The sequence below is a fragment of the Puma concolor genome, chromosome C1 (assembly GCF_028749965.1).
Source record: "Puma concolor isolate L17-30 chromosome C1, mPumCon1.1.hap2, whole genome shotgun sequence".
In the NCBI taxonomy this organism is placed as follows: Eukaryota; Metazoa; Chordata; class Mammalia; order Carnivora; family Felidae; genus Puma; species Puma concolor.
Window position 1 is genome coordinate 222,687,360 of NC_141674.1, and position 17,971 is coordinate 222,705,330.

At 54.3% G+C, this 17,971-nt stretch overlaps 2 protein-coding genes and 1 pseudogene across 8 annotated transcripts in view; 2 read left to right on the forward strand and 1 right to left on the reverse strand.

Annotated features, from left to right (window-relative positions):
- PASK (PAS domain containing serine/threonine kinase) overlaps positions 1-2,374 on the reverse strand; it is a 41,278-nt gene extending 38,904 nt beyond the window's left edge. For 2 of the 5 annotated variants that reach the window (XM_086720174.1, XM_086720177.1), the window contains exons 1-2: positions 1,376-2,281; positions 850-930 (exon numbers count right to left, since the gene is read on the reverse strand). The gene's annotated coding sequence lies outside the window, so the exon portion shown is untranslated. Of the gene's footprint in view, positions 1-849; positions 931-1,375 lie in introns of all 5 variants that reach the window. The other 3 variants (XR_015255673.1, XM_086720175.1, XM_086720176.1) reach the window with 3 other exon arrangements.
- Positions 2,326-17,971, forward strand: part of PPP1R7 (protein phosphatase 1 regulatory subunit 7) — a 29,217-nt gene continuing 13,571 nt past the window's right edge. Inside the window, exons 1-9 of one of the 3 annotated variants that reach the window (XM_086720178.1) lie at positions 2,326-2,483; positions 5,303-5,443; positions 9,532-9,587; positions 10,406-10,471; positions 11,012-11,142; positions 11,501-11,663; positions 13,468-13,584; positions 14,424-14,528; positions 17,704-17,790. In XM_086720178.1, the coding sequence (XP_086576304.1) occupies positions 2,432-2,483; positions 5,303-5,443; positions 9,532-9,587; positions 10,406-10,471; positions 11,012-11,142; positions 11,501-11,663; positions 13,468-13,584; positions 14,424-14,528; positions 17,704-17,790 (918 nt within the window). In that variant the 5' untranslated portion in view covers positions 2,326-2,431. Of the gene's footprint in view, positions 2,484-4,871; positions 4,894-5,302; positions 5,444-9,531; positions 9,588-10,405; positions 10,472-11,011; positions 11,143-11,500; positions 11,664-13,467; positions 13,585-14,423; positions 14,529-17,703; positions 17,791-17,971 lie in introns of those variants that run through there. The other 2 variants (XM_086720179.1, XM_086720180.1) reach the window with 2 other exon arrangements.
- LOC147578787 (deoxyuridine 5'-triphosphate nucleotidohydrolase, mitochondrial-like) lies at positions 6,995-8,767 on the forward strand (annotated as a pseudogene).

A 17,971-nucleotide genomic window follows, 5' to 3' on the forward strand; every position in this document is an offset into this window, starting at 1 on the left:
CACTCAGATATCACCTCACGCCAGTCAGAGTGGCCAAAATGAACAAATCCGGAGACTATAGATGCTGGAGAGGATGTGGAGAAATGGGAACCCTCTTTCACTGTTGGTGGGAATGCAAACTGGTACAGCCACTCTGGAAAACAGTGTGGAGTTTCCTCAAAAAATTAAAAATATACCTACCCTATGACCCACCAATAGCACTGCTAGGAATTTACCCAAGGGATACAGGAGTACTAATGCATAGGGGCACTTGTACCCCAATGTTTATAGCAGCACTCTCAACAACAGCCAAATTATGGAAAGAGCCTAAAATGTCCATCAACTGATGAATGGATAAAGAAATTGTGGTTTACATACACAATGGAGTACTACGTGGCAATGAGAAAGAATGAAATATGGCCATTTGTAGCAACGTGGATGGAAATGGAGAGTGTTATGCTAAGTGAAATAAGCCATACAGAGAAAGACAGATACCATATGTTTTCACTCTTATGTGGATCCTGAGAAACTTAACAGAAACCCATGGGGGAGGGGAAGGAAAAAAAAAAAAAAGAGGTTAGAGTGGGAGAGAGCCAAAGCATAAGAGACTCTTAAAAACTGAGAACAAACTGAGGGTTGATGGGGGTGGGAGGGAGGGGTGAGTGGGTGATGGGTATTGAGGAGGGCACTTTGGGGACGAGCACTGGGTGTTGTATGGAAACCAATTTGACAATAAATTTCATATATTGAAAAAAAAAATAAAGTTGCATGTGTAAAGTGAAAAAATAAAAAAATTTTTAAAAATACAACAAAGCAGTGGCAGAAAGATGGAGACAGGAACACACAGACAAAACTTGGCACAGAACTGACCTAGATACACTGGGTGATGAGCACAGAAGGAAAGGCATCAAGACGGCATCCCAAGTTTCCCGCTCAGGCCGCTGCCATGCTCTGGGAAAAGAAAAGCCGGTGAAGACAAGGTTCAGGATAAAGCCAGGTTTGTATGCGACACCCAAATGGAGATGGGGGAAGCAGTGGGCGTTCATGCCACAAATACCCGCTGGCAGGCACTGTTCTCGACGCTGGAGAGCAGCCGAGAGCAGGAGGCGGCCCCTGTTCTCCCGGACTCGCCATCCAGAAGGGGGAACAGGCAACCCGAGGTAAACAAAACACTCGCGGCCAACTCCGGGGTGGACGGCGCGCCGGTGGGGTTAGGCCCCGGCCGGGTCCCAGGGCCCTAGGGCCCCAGGGCGCCGCAAACGGCGGCAAGGCGGCAGCGGGCCACCACCAGCCGCAGCCACGCGAAGGGGACGCAGGGCTCGGGTGCGGCTCGTCCACGGGCCGCGCCAGGAGCCAGCGGGTCGCGGGCCGGCTCTCTCCAGTGCAGGCATCTCACCTGGGGCCTGCCAGGGTCTCCCAGCCAAGTTCGCTTCACCCGCCGGGAAGGAGCTCATCCTCGCCTCCGGCCCCACCGGCCAATCGCAGAACGACTCGTGCCGATTGACAGGCCCTACGAGCCAACCACGAGTGCTTGTGGGCGGGACTCGGCGAGCTTGCGCGGGGAAGCCGGCGCTAACGGTTGCTAGGGACGCACCGGACTCCCTTTACGGCGCCTCGGAGGAGCCAAAAAAGACGGCACCTCCGCCCGCGGGGTCTGACCGACACCGTTTCCTCGGGTCTCCGAATCCGGAAGGGTGAGCAGTGCGCAGCTCGCCTCTCTGCGGCCTCGGAGGTGGGGGGCGCGGGGGGGATCCCTCACGGGCCACGCACGCCCGAGGGGCCGAGGGACCGAGGGACCGACAGAGGCTGCGTCTCACAGTGGGCTGGGTCGACGTCCTGGACCCCCAAGAGGCTGTCCCCGCACCTGCGGGTGGAGCTGGCCCCCGGTGCTCGGGCCCCGGCCCCTGGCCTCGGCTCCGACTCCGGCACGAGAGCGGGCGCCCTGCGCTGAGCGTTAACTGGAGGCCATCCCTTCACACGGACTAAATCCGCGCGGCGACTTCAGGACGAAATTGGCCACTGTACAGACGCAACCTCTGAGCCCCGGAGGGGCCGGCACGCCCTCGACTGGCCCGCACTTTGCAGCCCCACGCAGAGACCCTCGATGAGCCCCAAGCATTTCCCAGATTCTTCTCTCCGCTTGCCTGCAGCCACGGCTCCGTGCATGAGGCCCCGACCGCCCCTGTCTTCTTCCCCGCTCCTCGCCTCCAGAAGCCTCCGGTGCGCTCTCAGATTACCTGTCCCTGGGAGGTGAGGCTGGCTACTCCTGGGGCTGAGGCCCGCATGGCCTCGCGAGTGGACTACAACTCCCATGAGGCGCGGAGGCTGCGCAGGCGCGTCGGGGGTTCAAACCTGGGGTGGGATTCCATTGGCTGAGCAGCACTGAGTCGGGAGCCCTGATTGGCTGAGGGGCCTGAGGCGACAGATTCCGGAAAGGGGAAGAGCAGCCAACATGGCGGCGGAACGCGGCGCGGGCCAGCAACAGTCGCAGGAGATGATGGAGGGTGAGTGGCTGCGTGGGGCGGCGGCCCAAGGGCCCCGCGGGCGGGGAGGCAGCGGCCCGCGCCGGTCCTGCCTGAGAAAAACGGGACTTCCCGCCTCTAGCCGTGGCCCCCGTGGGCTCCGCCGCGCGCCCTGACAGCTGCCAGCCGGCTCCGCGGGGCAGGGGCGGCCCGGGACCCCGGGACCCCGGGCCGAGACTGCGGCAGTCAGGAAGGCGCTGGCGGCCAGGAGGCGCCGGACCCACGGCCGGTGGGAGGGGAGAGCGGCGGCGCAGTAGAGTGGGTGGGGACTGACGACGCGGTGGTTCGACAGCCCCGGCGTCCACCAGCTGGCGGGAGCCTCGTACCGAACCTCTCTCTGAGCCTGGCCCATGGGGTCGGTCCCTTGGGCAGCTACCTGGAAAAGTAAGGCGCACGGCCCCATGGGACCTGCCCCAGTCGGCTCGTGGGTGAACGTGGTGGAGGTGGAGAAGAGTCCTCTCTTAAGCAAATGTGTTGTGGGGAACGGGTGGCAAGGAGCCGAGAGGTTGAGTTCGGCAGAGGGGATGCCTGGTTTAAAAACTATTCTAGTTCCCAAAAGACTAAATTCAACTCCTTAGCTTTGTTGAAAAAAATCACATGCATATTGCGTGTGCATATAGTTATATACACACAGCAGTTGGAGAGTCAGTAATGTTTTCCTAGTGCTTATATGCTTTGGGCTCTGCTGGTTTGGAGGGGAAGTGGGGATGAGGTCAGAGCTCCAGAAGAGCAGCTACTGTCTGATGTGTACACTACTAGGTAAGAAGGGAGGCGGGGTGCGAAGAGGAGCTGGCCTGTTTGGAGTGATGGCTGCCCAGCCAAAGCCACCTCTGAGCTGAGCCTTGACAGATAACTACAAATCACCAGGTTGGGGAAAGATCAAAGATCATTTCAGGAGAGAGAAAGACAAAGGCAAAGAGCTGTGAAAAGAATGCAGTCTGCCTGGAAGAAAATTTGACCAAGAATAACAGTCCTGTTGGAGGAGGGTGGCAAGAGAGGGTCATGGTGGACCTTGGTGAAAGGTCTTGGATCCTTTTAAGCAAGAAAGTGCCTCTTCCTGTCTGCTCTCCTCGACTCCCCGTGTCCCAGTCTACTCCTTCCTCTTCAACTGTTTCCATGTCGTGGTAAAAGGAAAATACAAAACCTAGGTGATCCTCTCTCTCCCACTCCCAGCCATCCAATTAATCAGTTCTGGTGACTCTATATCCTTAATATCTCTTAAGTCTTCAGTACCTCTTCCGTTCCCTCTGCCAAGACTTTGAACCACCCCATTTCCCAGTGTCCCAAAGTCACCTTATATTCTGATCTACTGTCCCATGCTCCAGACCCTCTGCTGCCTTCAGGATAGAGTCCCAGGTTTCATTAGCTAGGTCCCTGCCACCCTGGTCTCAGCCACGCCACCCCATCTCCCAGTAGAACTTGCTCTCCCTTCGCCATGACCACAGAGTGCCCTGTGCCTGGTGATCACTAGTTTACTTAGTGTTGACTGCGTGTCACACACATGCTGACTGCTGCTTTTGTGCCTTTTCAACTTTAGCCCTGACAGCGCCTCTGGTAAATGGGTCCTAAACTAGCCTTCTACAGGCGAGGAGAGTGAGGCTGGAAAAGGAGAGAGCCTGCCAACGCTATGTCTCTAAGGGCAAATTGAAATCTCAGCTGGAGCCAGAAACATTCCAGAAACTTGGAGTCAAAGATCAGATTTGGATTTTAGAATCAAATCAGATTCTCTGGCAATGCAGAATGGATTCGACAGAGCCAGAAAAGCCACCGAGAGACCAGTCGGGAGGCCTGGCAGTTGCCAGGGTGGGGAAGAAGGAATGGATTTGGAGGTTTGGGAGCTGGATTTCGTAAGGACTTGGTTTTATCCAGCAGTCCTTTCCTGGGTACTGTTTTCCTAGGCCCAGGAGGAGACAGAAAGGAGAAGTAGAACTCCTGTCCTCAAAGAGCACAGCCCTCTGTGGATAAGCCGTAGGCAGGAAAGAAAATGCTTTCAGTATGGTTGATAACTCCCAGTAATTCATTAGTGTTTCAGCTCTTCCAGATTCCAAGACAGGTCATGGAAAATGTTAGGAGAAAGGAAAATGATGTGACAGTCTCCCCAAAGAATTTTTATCAGTCTGCTATACTTAGTCATTGCCTTATTTATTAATTCAGAAAATATTTATTTACCAGCCTTTCAGAACTCTCGGCTGGCATCACTGTGTACTGGTGTTTGGCATCAGTGACCTCTATGTGGGGCAGTTGGCACTACTGGCTGTCTTCTCCTTTGTCATTACAGCCCCCCCCCCTCCCGCCCACAGTCTGATTTGAGTTAGTCTTGATTTCTTTCAGAACGTGGGCCTGTGACGGGGCTGGTTTTCTTGGCCAAATGGATAGTGGAGCGTGGATGAAGGTATGTGGGGGGAGGGTCACACGGTCCCCTGTACACGGATGTCCAGGCTGAAAGTGAGCCGCGCAGGAGGTACTTCATTGCGTCGCTGTCAGTACGTTCGGTCACAAATGACCCAGGGCCTTCAGAACACCTGGTAATTCTTCAGTCTTCTCGAGGGCAGGAACAGTATGTTACTCATCTTCGGACCCCTGTGTCCTCCCTGCTCTGCCTTCCCCCACTCAAGTTGTCCCCACCTCTGTGCGCTGCAGGTGGCGCCCAAGAAATGGAATACAGGTGTTTGTTGAACTGAATTCAACGAACGATTCTGAATGAAGTCTTTTTGAGTTACAACTGGATATCAGTCTATTCTGTGTTCTTCAGAAAGTCACATAAAGTGGCTGTGAATTCTTACTGATGTGTGTGCATTCAGTTGACAGGCGAGTCGAATCTGAAGAGTCTGGCGATGAAGAGGGGAAGAAGCAGAGCGGCGGTATAGTGGCAGACCTCAGCGAGCACAGCCTGAAGGACGGAGAGGAGCAGGGGGAGGAAGACCCAGAAGGTACCAGGCCGAGTTAAGAGCCTTTCACTCACTAAGGGCGGGAGGCGGGGTGGGTGCGGCCATGTTGCACGCAGTCCACCCAACACCCACCCCACGGTGGGTGTTGGGGAGGCAAGGGCGGCGGGAGGGCTGCTGTGCGAGAGGGGGTTCGTTTGGCGAGCTCTCGTTCCGCTGATGCAGCGTTGGAGGCCCTCTGGGGGCTGGTGGCCGTGTGCTCTGGGGGCGTGCGCCCTCTGTGGTACTCCCTTAGTGAGCTGACTTGTGGACGGCATCTGCAGGCAGGATGCATCTCTTTGGAATTGCACGGAAGGCAAACACGACTACTAATGTTACTGGTGCCAGCGTGGCATCTGGAGCAGGATCAGAAAATCGCGTTATTAACCGTATATTCGGAAAGCGAGATGTGAAACAAATATTTTGGCTGATGATGCTTTTGTTTCCTATCGTAGTAACATACACTAATTTCAGAATAGCACTCTTAGTATCTTGGAGAAGTCGTTTGAGTCCTGCTTCACCATACTTCCAGGCAAGAATTGACTCCTAAGATACCTAGATGTTTGAAAAATTGTCTTAGGTGGAAACTATCTCCATAGCCTCCTATTGTTTTAGTGATTAACAGCAACAAAATTAACTTACAGATGAGAAAAGTAAATTCTCAGTCCATAATGGGTGGTTTTTCACCCTACCAACCATGATCTTGGGTTAGAAAATAGATTTACATTGAAAAGAAGTGAGACAGGGGCGCCCGGGTGGCTCAGTCGGTTGAGCGTCCAACTTCAGCTCTGGTATGATCTCAGATCGTGAGTTCAAGCCCCGCGTCGGTCTCTGTGCTGACAGCTGAGAGCCCAGAGCCTGCTTCGGATTCTGTGTCTCCCTTGCTCTCTGCCCCTCGCCTGTTCGCACCCTGTCGCTCTCTCCCAAGACTACGTAAGCATTAAAAAAAAGAAGAAAAAAAGAAGTGAGACAGAGCATAGGAGCAGACAGAAAGATGTCCAAGGTATGTTATTAGGTGAGAGTAGCAAACTACAAAACAGTATGCACGTTCAAATTTTATTGTTAAAAATATTAGTAATATGTAAGTTTTAACATACTTAACGGAGAAAACACATCAAGTTTCAGTTGAGGGTCTCCGAACAGCAGGTGTGAGAGGGTCTTGTACTTTGTGCGTTTTCTAGATTTATATACAATGTGTGGACTTCTAAGGTGTTAATAGTCACGTACTACCCTTATGATAACAAGAGAACACAAATTTATAAGAAAACAAGACTAATTTTTAAAATAACATTGTGCTCTGTGCCAGTGAGGATGATTGGTAACTATGGCAACCTAATTTTAAGGCAAAAGGAGATTACCATGAAAGTATCAGCCACGTTTACTTTGGAATGCCAGAGTCGATATTCTGGAAGTGATGTGGGTGGAGTAAGTACACGGGAGCGATGGATGAGAGCTGTCGTTACCGTCTTAACTGAGTCACAGACGACCGAGAGAGTGGGAGCGTCGCCTGCTCTCGGCGTCTGAACACCTGGCGCTCGTGGAGAAGCGGAGAGGCGGTGGGGCCCTGTCATGGGGCTCCTCTCCCTGGGTGGTGAGACCTGCTCCCTGTGGCCTGCCCAAGGGCTCGTGGTGACAGAGTAGAGGAGCTGGACTTGAGCGCAGCTTGTCAAATCCAGAGTTCCTTCCTCCAGACCGCTGGCTGATTAGAAGCACTCTGGGAATATACATTTTTATGAGTCCTTAAGAGAAACCAGGACTCACTGCCACTTGTATTTGTCTAAGTGTTAAGTTCAAATAAAACAAATTCAAACACGTCGACTGTTACCTTTCACTTATTTTCCCTAGCTTTTTTTTTTTTTTTTCCCCAAAAGATCAATAAATACATGGTACATTTGGGAAAACATTCTAGGCTGGCGACTGTTTCAGAGGTTAAGCTGATGTTTTGAGGGGCCTGCCCTATGTGCTGGATGGACAGACAGAAGCACTTTACGCTGTGTGAGCACCTGTCCTGAGGAGAGCCCGGGCCCGGTTTCCACCCACGGGCCCTGCTCCATTGTCTGCACCTGCCCTGGACTCTCCTGGCGCCCTGCTTTGGACACTGGGTGGCCTGGACACCTGCCTTTGTTGCAGCTTCCTGAGTTCGTGGACACTGCATTTGTGCTGCCTTGGGCTGAGGGGTAATTTGGCTCTTTCTCTTGGTTTTGCCCAACTCCTTTCACTTCGTTCCTAGGTTGGTTGATATCCTCTAAAGTTACAGCAAGTGACTCTGGCTCCACTTGCCCCCTGTGCTGCTGTCTTTTCTCACGTTCTGCTCTGCCACACCCTGCGCTGAGGTGACATACGCACCATCTCCCCCAGCAAGCGGGCTCGGCCTGCGGAGGACACTGCGAGGCTCTGCTTCGTCCTGCCCTCGGAGCACGCCACCGCTTTGACCGAGGGGTCTGCGCGGGCTGCGGGCTACGACCTACGACCTGTGCGGTGCCCGTGATTATACAGTGCCACCTATGGAGAAAACCCTTGTGGAAACACTCTTGCTTCCGGGTGCCGTGGAAGGGTAGCTCGCCATTCTGGCTTAGCTGCAAAGCACTTCATAGATGTAGAAGCTGGCGTCACGGGTGAAGATTATAGAGGAAGCGTGGCTGTTGTACGATTTAATTTTGGCAAAGAAAAGTTCAAAGTCAAAAAGGGTGATCGGATTGCACGGCTCATTTGTGAATGGATTTTTTTATCCAGACGTAGAGGAAGTTCAGGTTTTGGAAGACTCTGAAAGGAGTTCAAGACGTTTGAGTTCTACTGGGAAGAATTAAAATTTGTGCTAAGAATAGAAAATGAAAAGACATTTTTTTTTTACAGAGTTTTTGCTAAAAGTGAAAAAAAAACTCTAGTAAATGACAAACCATACTAAACGACATACTTTTGAACTGGCCGTTGTGGATTGTTGTGGAACAGGCACAGTTAGGAATCTGAACTCAGCCGGTGCTTACGCTGCTGGGTCCGGTCCGAGTGGTGTGCACCTCTCTGCTGCCTCCAGTCAAGGGGCCGGACTGAGCAGCAGACGGACCTCCGGCCTTGGTCCTTGGGAGGCCTGAGGGCTACAGCCGTGAGCCACCACAGAAGCCAGCACAGCTCCCCCACGGGGCAGAGGCGGCGGTAGGAGCCGGGCAGGACAGCACTGGGAACGACCGATTTGCGGGAGATCTGGGAGAGCGGAGGTTACACACTCCCACAGGAGTGTCACAGCCAGGCGGCCCAGTTTCTTCAGCCAAAAATTGCAAGAGCAGAAAGGGACATTAGAGAAATGTCATCCAGTCACAATATATGCCCTTATTCAGATCCTAATAAAAGCAGACGGGGCGGGGGGGAGGGGAATGGGGGGGAATCGTAAGACAATTGATGAAATCAAAGAACGACTGTTACTTTTTTAAAGCATCGAATCCTTTCAGACATGCATGCTTCTGCAGTTCAGAGGAAAGGAAGAGGGCTTCTTGGGGCTCTCCTGGGGCACCGGGGTGGGCTGGCCTTCTGCTGGGCCGGGCCCCCAGTGGGGGAAAAGCGTGTTTCCCTTGTTAGGGCTCTCCAGTCCGTCTGTTGAGCTGTGCTCTGTTGTGTTTTCCTCTTGGCAGACAAGCATTTAGAGATACCAGGCCACTTTCCAAAGCAATAAAAGGCACATCCTAGCACATCTGACATGCCCAGCATGATCCATATTCAGATGGTCTGACATGTGGCCACAGACGAGAAAGGAAAGGTCAGGGAAGAGCAGGCTGCTGCCAGCTGTGCGGCTCTGGGCAGCCACCACCCCCACCCCCGTCCCCCCGCCACCGTCCTCCCTGCAAGCAGCTTCAGACTACATTTCCTTCCCTGGCAAGTTCACTGGCACAGATGGAAATTTGGAGACTTTTGCCAGCCACCTAATTCAGAAAAGTCAGAATGCTTGAATGGTGACCATTATCGGAACTGGTGTTAAGCCGGCCACACCATCCAGGGCCCCCGCACCACCCATTGGCGTCTCCTCTGCACTGATTCAGCTCTGTGAGCCAGGCAGCCTGAGTCCCAGCTCCACTGACATTCGGGCTCTGAATGGGCTTTTTTCCTTATTTTTTCAGAAGGACAAGAGCTGCCCGTGGATATGGAAACCATTAGCCTGGACAGAGATGCAGAGGTAATGCCACCTGCTGGAGCCAGCCTCAGGGGGCCTGGTGACGGACCACTCTGGCCGTCAGGGTATCTTCTATGGAGGTGCTGGATTAGTAAGTGATTACCCTAGGCGAGGTCGTCTGAGTCCCCTTGGTTGGGTCAGATTCTTTCTGTCCTTGTTTTTTTTTTTTCAACGTTTATTTATTTTTGGGACAGAGAGAGACAGAGCATGAACGGGGGAGGGGCAGAGAGAGAGGGAGACACAGAATCGGAAACAGGCTCCAGGCTCTGAGCCATCAGCCCAGAGCCCGACGCGGGGCTCGAACTCACGGGCCGCGAGATCGTGACCTGGCTGAAGTCGGACGCTTAACCGACTGCGCCACCCAGGCGCCCCTCTGTCCTTGTTTTTAATACCCGTGACTGAAACCCATTTCTGTGTGACCAGAGGGCTGGGCAGCAGACGAAACGCCCTTGGCTCCTAAATGCCACCAGTGGATCAGGTGACGACTTTGTAAGTCGTGGGGGTCCTGGCCATCCCGGCATCTGAAACACACTGAGCGTCAACAGCTCAGTGTGCAGGAGACCGCCAGGGAGGGCAGACTCATCACAGCTCCTGCCCACGGGGCTGCTGCGGGATGAGAGAGGGGCTTTACGTACTGCTCATTGTTTTGTAAAACTGCTGAGGAATGTCTCACAGTGCTCCTGCATGTTGCTGTGGCCGGTCCGCTGCAGGCTCGCCAGCCCTTCCTTGCCCGCCCCTCCACCCGCCAGGCCAGCCTCCTTTGGTCCTAGTCCAGGACACGGGTCTTCAGGCAGCTGAGCCGGATTTCTTCTTCGTTTCAGGACGTTGATCTGAACCACTACCGCATTGGGAAAATCGAGGGATTTGAGGTGCTGAAGAAAGTAAAGGTATGAGGGGCTCTGTCCTTTGTCTCCTGGGGACACACGCACCCCGGAGCCTGTCCTACCCAAGGGACACAGGCACGTGCATCACTGAGACTCGGTTCTGCAGAAGGGGCTAGGCTCTGTCCAGAACTGACATCAGCACTTGTATCCTAAGCGTGGCCGGGTTTACAGAGGCCGATGGGCTCTTCCTGATGCCTGGCAGTGGTCCAGGGCAGGGCCTGCCTGCCGTTCAGCACACCCCAGCCTATGTAGTCCTCAGCTCATTTCAGTTAAGTTTGTTCAAATTCAAGCCCTTCAGAGGTTGGCCAATGCAATCCCTGGCCAACGACCCCCTCACCAAGGAGGTGCACTCCATGCAGAGCCTGCCTCCAGACTCCCTTTGGGTATCTGCCCATCCTCTCCAAGGTGGGGACATTTCTAGAAAACCAACAGAAGGATGAAAACCGCATTTCCTGTCCCACGGAAGGTTTGTCCTGTAACACAGTTGGCACTTCCTCGTGACCTCCCTGCTGCCTATGTCACCTGTCCTTTTTCATCCCTCAGAGTCTCTGCCTCCGTCAAAATTTAATTAAATGCATTGAAAATCTGGAGGAGTTACAGAGTCTTCGAGAGCTGGACCTTTATGACAACCAAATCAAGAAGATTGAGAATCTGGAGGCGCTAACACAGTTGGAGTGAGTCATGAGTCCAGGGGACAGCTGAGGGGCCTGTCCAGTCTCCCCAGAAATGCCCTGGGCCCCACGCTCAGTCCTGGAGGGCCACCTTTGCCACAGGGTCCCAGCCAGCGCCTGTCTCCATGGGTGGCGTTGGCTTGCCCACAGTCCCAACCTGCAGGTTAAACCTTTGATTGCGGACTCCAGGCCGGTCCATCTAGGGGCCGGCGCGATTGCTGCCGTCGGGGCGCCTGGAGAGTCAGGGTGGGCTGCTGGGTGGTGCCTGGCCCACCGGGTGGGGCGGTGCCTTTAGGTTGGTTGCATTCAGAGCTCTATTCCACCTGTTCTTATTAAAAAATTAACGCTCTGCTTGTCCCAGGATTCTAGATATTTCTTTTAATCTGCTGAGGAACATTGAAGGAGTCGACAAGCTGACACGACTGAAGAAGCTCTTCCTGGTTAACAACAAAATCAGTAAAATCGAGAACATAAGCAGCTTACACCAGCTGCAGATGCTGGAGCTGGGGTCCAACCGCATCCGGGTAGGTGTGGGGTGCGGCTGGCGGTGGCAGTTTCGAGATGTGTGTTTGGCTGTGGGTTTCATACCATATGATTTTATTTTCCAGGAGAAAAGTGCCAACTGCAGGTCAGTGTTCACAAGAGCGTGCGCTCACACCACTCGGTCTGGCCCTTCTGTGCGTGTCTCTCACTTGCTCTGCATCCAGGTCACGACCTAACCTTAGCAAAGCGTCCCTGTGACGTTCTGCCCCAGGTGAACGGGTCAGCCCCAAACACTTTGCTTTTGAGTTGCTGAGGCTGTGTTCTTTGGTGGGCCTCTCTGAGGTGACAGTGCCCCAAGCACAGCAGAGTGGTGGCTTGCAGTGACCTGACCTCCACATGGGGGCCGTAGGAGGCACATTGCACCTTCGGGTGCTTGGCCGGCCCATCCTCCCTGGACAGCCGCGTACCAGCGGAACACGCCCCATGGCAGCCTAACATCGCGCCATTTACCAGGCCCTGACCTCTGGGAGCACTGGGCAGAGCAGGCAGGAGACGCTTTGGGAAAACGGTCTGGGGTGCTATAGGAGCAGTCCTTTACCCACCTGACTCATGGGTGCTGGGCACTGCCCGTGGTGTGAGCCACAGATGGGGTCACAGAAGGACTGATGTGGTGGGGGGGGGGGGGCCTACCAGCAGAGAAGGGGAAGGGTCACCAGGACGTGTGAGGGTACCTGCCAGCCAGAAGACCCCTCAGTGCTCACCCCACATCCCAGTGAAGCCATGCTACCGAGCCCGGGGCTTCCCACTGGCCTTGTTGAGCAACTAAGAGCTGGTGTTTCCAAGCACTTCTTCACCTGCCTCTGTGTTGGGAGTAGCCCTGTGCCTGGCTTTGTGTCTACGGCACACTGTGATCCATCCCACTTGGCCCTGGAGAGCTGGGCAGGGTGCAAACCAAGGAGGGCCTCTTGTGACGGTTGTTAGCAGGGACATGGCCCACATATCAGAGCACCATGTTTAAAACTAAAGAGTGGCCCAGACGTCAGCCCTTTATATCAAGTATATCTCTGTAGAATGTTTGTAGGCAGCACGGTGGCCCAGGAGCCAGGAGCAGCTGGCAGGATCCTCCTGCTCTGTGCAGGCAGGAGCAGCTAAGGATCCATCCCCCTGGATCCTCCCCCCTCATAAGCCCCCCAAGTCCCTCTGTGAGGTGCAAGGGGGGTGCGGTCTGCACCCACTGCTCATTCAGTGTCTACGGGAAAAGCTGGCAGTGAACTCAGGAGGGAAACCGGTCCAGGCAGTCAGTGCTTGCTAGAATGCCTGCTCTCCGCAGGGCCCTGGAATTTTCAGTGAATAGAGGAGCACAGGATGCTGGCAAGGGGGGAGGGTTGTGGAAACTGAGGCAGGGGACAGAAAGCCATGGAACAGAGGCGCCTGCTCTCAGGAATCCTGGGTGGCATCCCAAGGTCAGAGCTGCTTCTGGGGAGACCTAAGTTCTTGGAATGCACCGTAAGGAACCCTACGTGGGATGACAATAACCTATCGACTCAACTTCAGCACTGAGAGGGACTTGAGAAATGTCCTCATCTGTGGGTTTCAAACTGTGTCCCCTGACCTTGAGCTCTGGGGGTGGGGGGCACCCAGGAGACAAGGCCTTGGACTAGCCACCTTTTCGCATTCTGTACTTTCAAGTGAGACTTCATGGGAGAATTTCCCGAGTGGATAAGTAGATTGCCCACGTCCCAGGGCTCAAGTCCAGATAGCTGTATCTCCTCTCCCGGCACCTTTCCCTCTCCAGTCTCGCTGGTCAGCCACACAGTGCTAACTGCTTCTCTGTCTTTTTCGTAGGCAATTGAAAATATTGACACGTTAACCAGTTTGGAGAGTTTGTTTTTGGGGAAGAACAAGATCACTAAACTTCAGAACCTGGACGCACTTACCAACCTGACGGTCCTCAGTATGCAGGTACTGACCCACCTTTGCTCCCATCTGGCCAAGCCCCGGCCGGCGCACCGCTGCCGAACAGCCTTCACCTTTGTCTGCCACCGCGTCCGGGATCGACGCTACTTTTACCGCCAGTGAGCAACCGAAATGTTAGGTTTCAGAGACTTAGACGTACGTGTGTGTTATATGCACACACAGCTAAAAGTTCCCTCCCTGGGTGGTCTCTAGCCAAGGGGGGCTTCTTGAGAAGGCTGCGTGTGCATGCTCTCAAGCCTCCCGGAGTGTCGGGCTCAGTGGTGGGAGCACTCCTTGCACACCCGCACAGAGAGCACAGCCCTGGGAGGGACTGGCAAGCACGCCCAGGTTCAGGTTCAGGCTGCCTCTTCTGCTGGAAGCGAATGAGTGGAACCGGACCCTCGAGGTGAGGTGCAGGAGGGCATTCTGGCTGCGGCAGGTCCACCAAAACCACCTGTGCCTTTTGCGAAGCAGACATTCTGCAGACTCTTAAAAAAGGAGGGCCTTGTACGTGAATTTGAGTTACAGTATGTCCTGAAAGAAATGAGAAGTGATTTATTTTACAGCATTCGTATATTTGACATTTTTGAATTACTGAATTAACTGGGGTAGGCCTTCCCCGGGCACACCTAAAAGAGTGAATTCCTCGCCTAAAAGCCCCCAGCCTTCACACACGCATTCTAGCCAGTGCAACAGCCTCAAAATTTTGATCTCTTTCTCTATGTGAGTTCCCACCCAGCGCGCTTAAAGTGTCAGCTCCTCAAGAGGAGAGCCCTCCTGTCCTAAAAGCCGTTTTTTCCATACCCTCCGTGCTATCCTGATGGTTGTTGCTCTCCCTGTCACAGAGCAACCGGCTGACCAAGATGGAAGGTCTGCAGAGCCTGGTGAACCTTCGAGAGCTGTACCTGAGCCACAATGGCATCGAGGTCATCGAGGGCCTGGAGAACAATGTAAGACATCCGCTGGTCCGGGGCGGTATGGGCATGGGGACCGGGCAGCCGCCAGCCTAGGCCTGGTCGGAAGAAGACTCGCTGCCTCGAGGGGCTCGTGGTAGAGACCTTCCCAACTCTGAAAACAGAGAGCTCCGTCTTCACACTAGCACGTGCATAAAACACACACAGTGCTCCCCCTCCCCTTGGGGGAGCACGGAGCTGGCGCTGCATGCCGTGCGCACCATACAGTCACCAGCGGCACCGCAGCCATTTGGGAAGAATTTTGGAACACAGACCCCGCGCGTTCCTAGGTGCCCCGTGCTGCAGAGGGCTGGCAGGTGCTGGCTGCCGTCTCTCCCCCTCCATTCTGGCCGCCGTACTCCGTGGCAGCAGCCTTTTGGCACACGGGGGCCACGGGGGCCTCCAGGTCTCAGCTGCTCTGAGCTGAGCTCCTGCGCGTTTCCTGCTCCTCCCTGCCTTTCACCAGCCCTCGTGAGGCTAGGGAGGGCCTGTCCGCCTCCCACGGACGGCCCCGTTCTCACTCAGCACAGGACAGCCTTAGATGCGCTGAGCGGGGAGGCGGGCCAGCGCTGGCCCCGGCCCTTTTCAGCTGCCTGCGGGCAAGCCTGCTTTTCCTCACTGCGATTCTCAAGACAAATAAAATACTTTTTCTCATTCAGTTTTACTGAGCTTTTTTTTTTTCTGTTTTATTTTTAGCAAAGGTAACCATATTGGTCACTTTTGTTACCGTAAACACAGCGTTTCATTCTTAGTAAAGGCTCCGTTGGCCTCAGCCCCTGGGCCTGGCCACCGTTAGTAACGTCTTAGAGGGAACGCCACATTCTGAATTTCCTTTTGCCAAATTTTAGACAAGGCAGAATGGGCCTCTGCTAAGTTTAGTTGTCTTCCTCCGCCTTGCAGTCAAATTCAGAGTTTACCAACCTGCTGTGTAAACCAGCTGTACACTCAGGCAGCGCAGGGTGGTAGCTGGAGGCCCGGTTCTGAGACGTGGGACTGTGTGCGGAGGCCATGGCGTCAGAGCTGGCAGGGTGTGCCGACCCCGCGCGATGACCAGCCTGCGGGGCCCACGATCGTGGAGAGCTGGGGGTCTCCCCAACTCCCAGGTCTCCCCAGGGTGGGGGAAGTGTGTCTGCAACAGGGCCGACAGAGTGGCAGGTCCCTGGGCCAGCAGGAGAGAAGCTAGAGCTTAGAATTTTACCCGCAGGAGTGGGCACTGTGGTCAGTGTTGAACTCCAGATCATTCTTGGGCCTCTGCAACAAAACAGAAAAAAAAAAAAACAGTTGTGGTTTTGAAGGTAATTATGTAATTAGAATATTTATCAAGGTCCAGTGTGACAGTCTGCTCCGGCTTCGTTCAGTTGGAGGTCAAATACTCGTCTGTATTTTCTCTCTCAGTTTATCTGGAAGTTATTTTTGTTGTGGGAAGTAAAGAATTGAGTGTATGTTTTTCCCAAATGGCAAATCCCCTGTCCCAGCACCACAGACGCCTTGCCCAGCATTCGGGCACTCCCCGACCTCTGTGTCTGCTCCTGGGCGCTGGGTTTTCGGGCGCTGGCAACCCCTCACCCGCTGCTCTCTGGCGCCGTGACCGCAGCACTTGTGTGTGGCCCCATGTGCTGTGCTCGCTCCCACCCTGCCCGGTTCCTCTCTTTATTTTTTTATTTTTTTAAGTAGCTCTCACTGGTTTGCTTTTGGATGAGCTTTCAAAACACTGTCCAGCTCCCCAGAAAAAACAAGACAGTGTCAAACACATAACTGAGTCCCTGCGCCAGTGCTGTGCACCGTGATGCCCCTGGTGCTACGCCCTTGGACGGGGCCCGCACCGTCATCGGCCTGTCGTGTGTCTCCTCGTGTGCACCCCGTGACACCGAGCACTGCAGGATGGGGTCAGAGGGCCAGAGACCACCGCCGTGGAGGACCCGGCCCTCTTCTGCCGAGTTCTCCTAAGTCCCCGCTTGCTGCGGTCCCACCAACCGCCCCCCGGCTCCCGTAGGCAGGAGCCTCCTGGCACACTGCAGTCGCGTGGCAGTCTGAGCACACACGACGTGCCCGACACAAGCTACTCAGAGGAGCTGCTCATCTGCGTGCCCGTGCCCAGCTTGGCATGTGACCTGACGTGGCACCATGTAGCTTCCTGGAAACTGACTGGCCAGTGCTCTTACTGGGTGACGTGGGTGCGGGATGGGCGGCGGGCCCTCGAGGAATCCGAGACCAGGACCAGAGCGCTCTGAGTCAGCACCGCCGCTGGCTGGGGGCTTCTGTGTGTGTTCGTGGATTTCTTTTTATTTTATTGAGACGGTTTTTAACCTTCCCTTAAAACTTGGGAGGACCAGGACTCGGAATCCCACGAATACAGTAGAAAATGTAGGAAGGAATCCACAGTGAGAAATGGGCAGACAAGAAGGGAATGGACTTCTTTGGGCGGCTGTGAACCAACTTCTAAATGTTTCCTTTTTGATTTTAGAAAAACTTCGCCAACTGGTTTGATTCCACATACTTCAGCAAGCGGCGGGAGCTTTAACAGACTTCGTTTTTACTACAATGTTATTCAACTCTGTTAAATCTTTAAACCCTGAACTTTAAAAAAATATTACTCAGGCTTAGCTCATATGTGTTAGAAAAACCGTATCTGCTGGGCATTCTTAGGATAGGGGGTTGTGGGATACACGCTAAAGCAGATGTTGTTGAAAACAAAAATACCGTTCTGAGGATTCCTTTTGATATATCGTTCGTGTCCTCAACAGAAACTAAATAGATGTTGCTACAGTGGTTACCCCTTCTTCGGGGCCCACACCAGATGCCCCCATGCAGCCTCCCGGAGCCCCAGGCCTCCCCTGCTTCTAGGGAGGTGTCACTCTGCTCTTCCTAGGACTACACAGCCCACTGGGACACCGATCCTTGTAGACGGGAGTCTGGGAGCCTGTGGCGGAGACTGTCAGATGCCAGTGTTAACGGGGGCTCTGCCGAGGTGGTGGTGAGGGTCTGTGTGCGAGTAGAACGGGTGGGCCGCAGGGAGTGGCAGGTGACCCCGTCCTGTTAGCCTGCTCCTGTTCCTTGAGGGTAGGGAGGGTGGCTCGCCCCACGGCCGTGAGCACGGCGCCCGACAGCATGTGTGTGGTCACACATTATTGAACTGAGGTAATCCAAGAACAATCTTATTTCCTTATTTTAGAACAAACTCACGATGTTGGACATTGCATCAAACAGAATCAAAAAGATTGAAAACGTCAGCCATCTGACAGAGCTGCAGGAATTCTGGGTAAGTGGAATGACCGCCGGGATTGGTTCTGCCTCCGCTGAAGCGGCGCCACCGAGCGAGCACGAGCGTAGCACTGAGTGCGTGCGGAGCGCCAGCCCCGGGCGCCTCCTACGCCGTGAGGTGGGGGGCGCTGTCGCAGAGTTTACTCTTGGCTGTGTGCGCCGGCATCACCCAGGAGGGG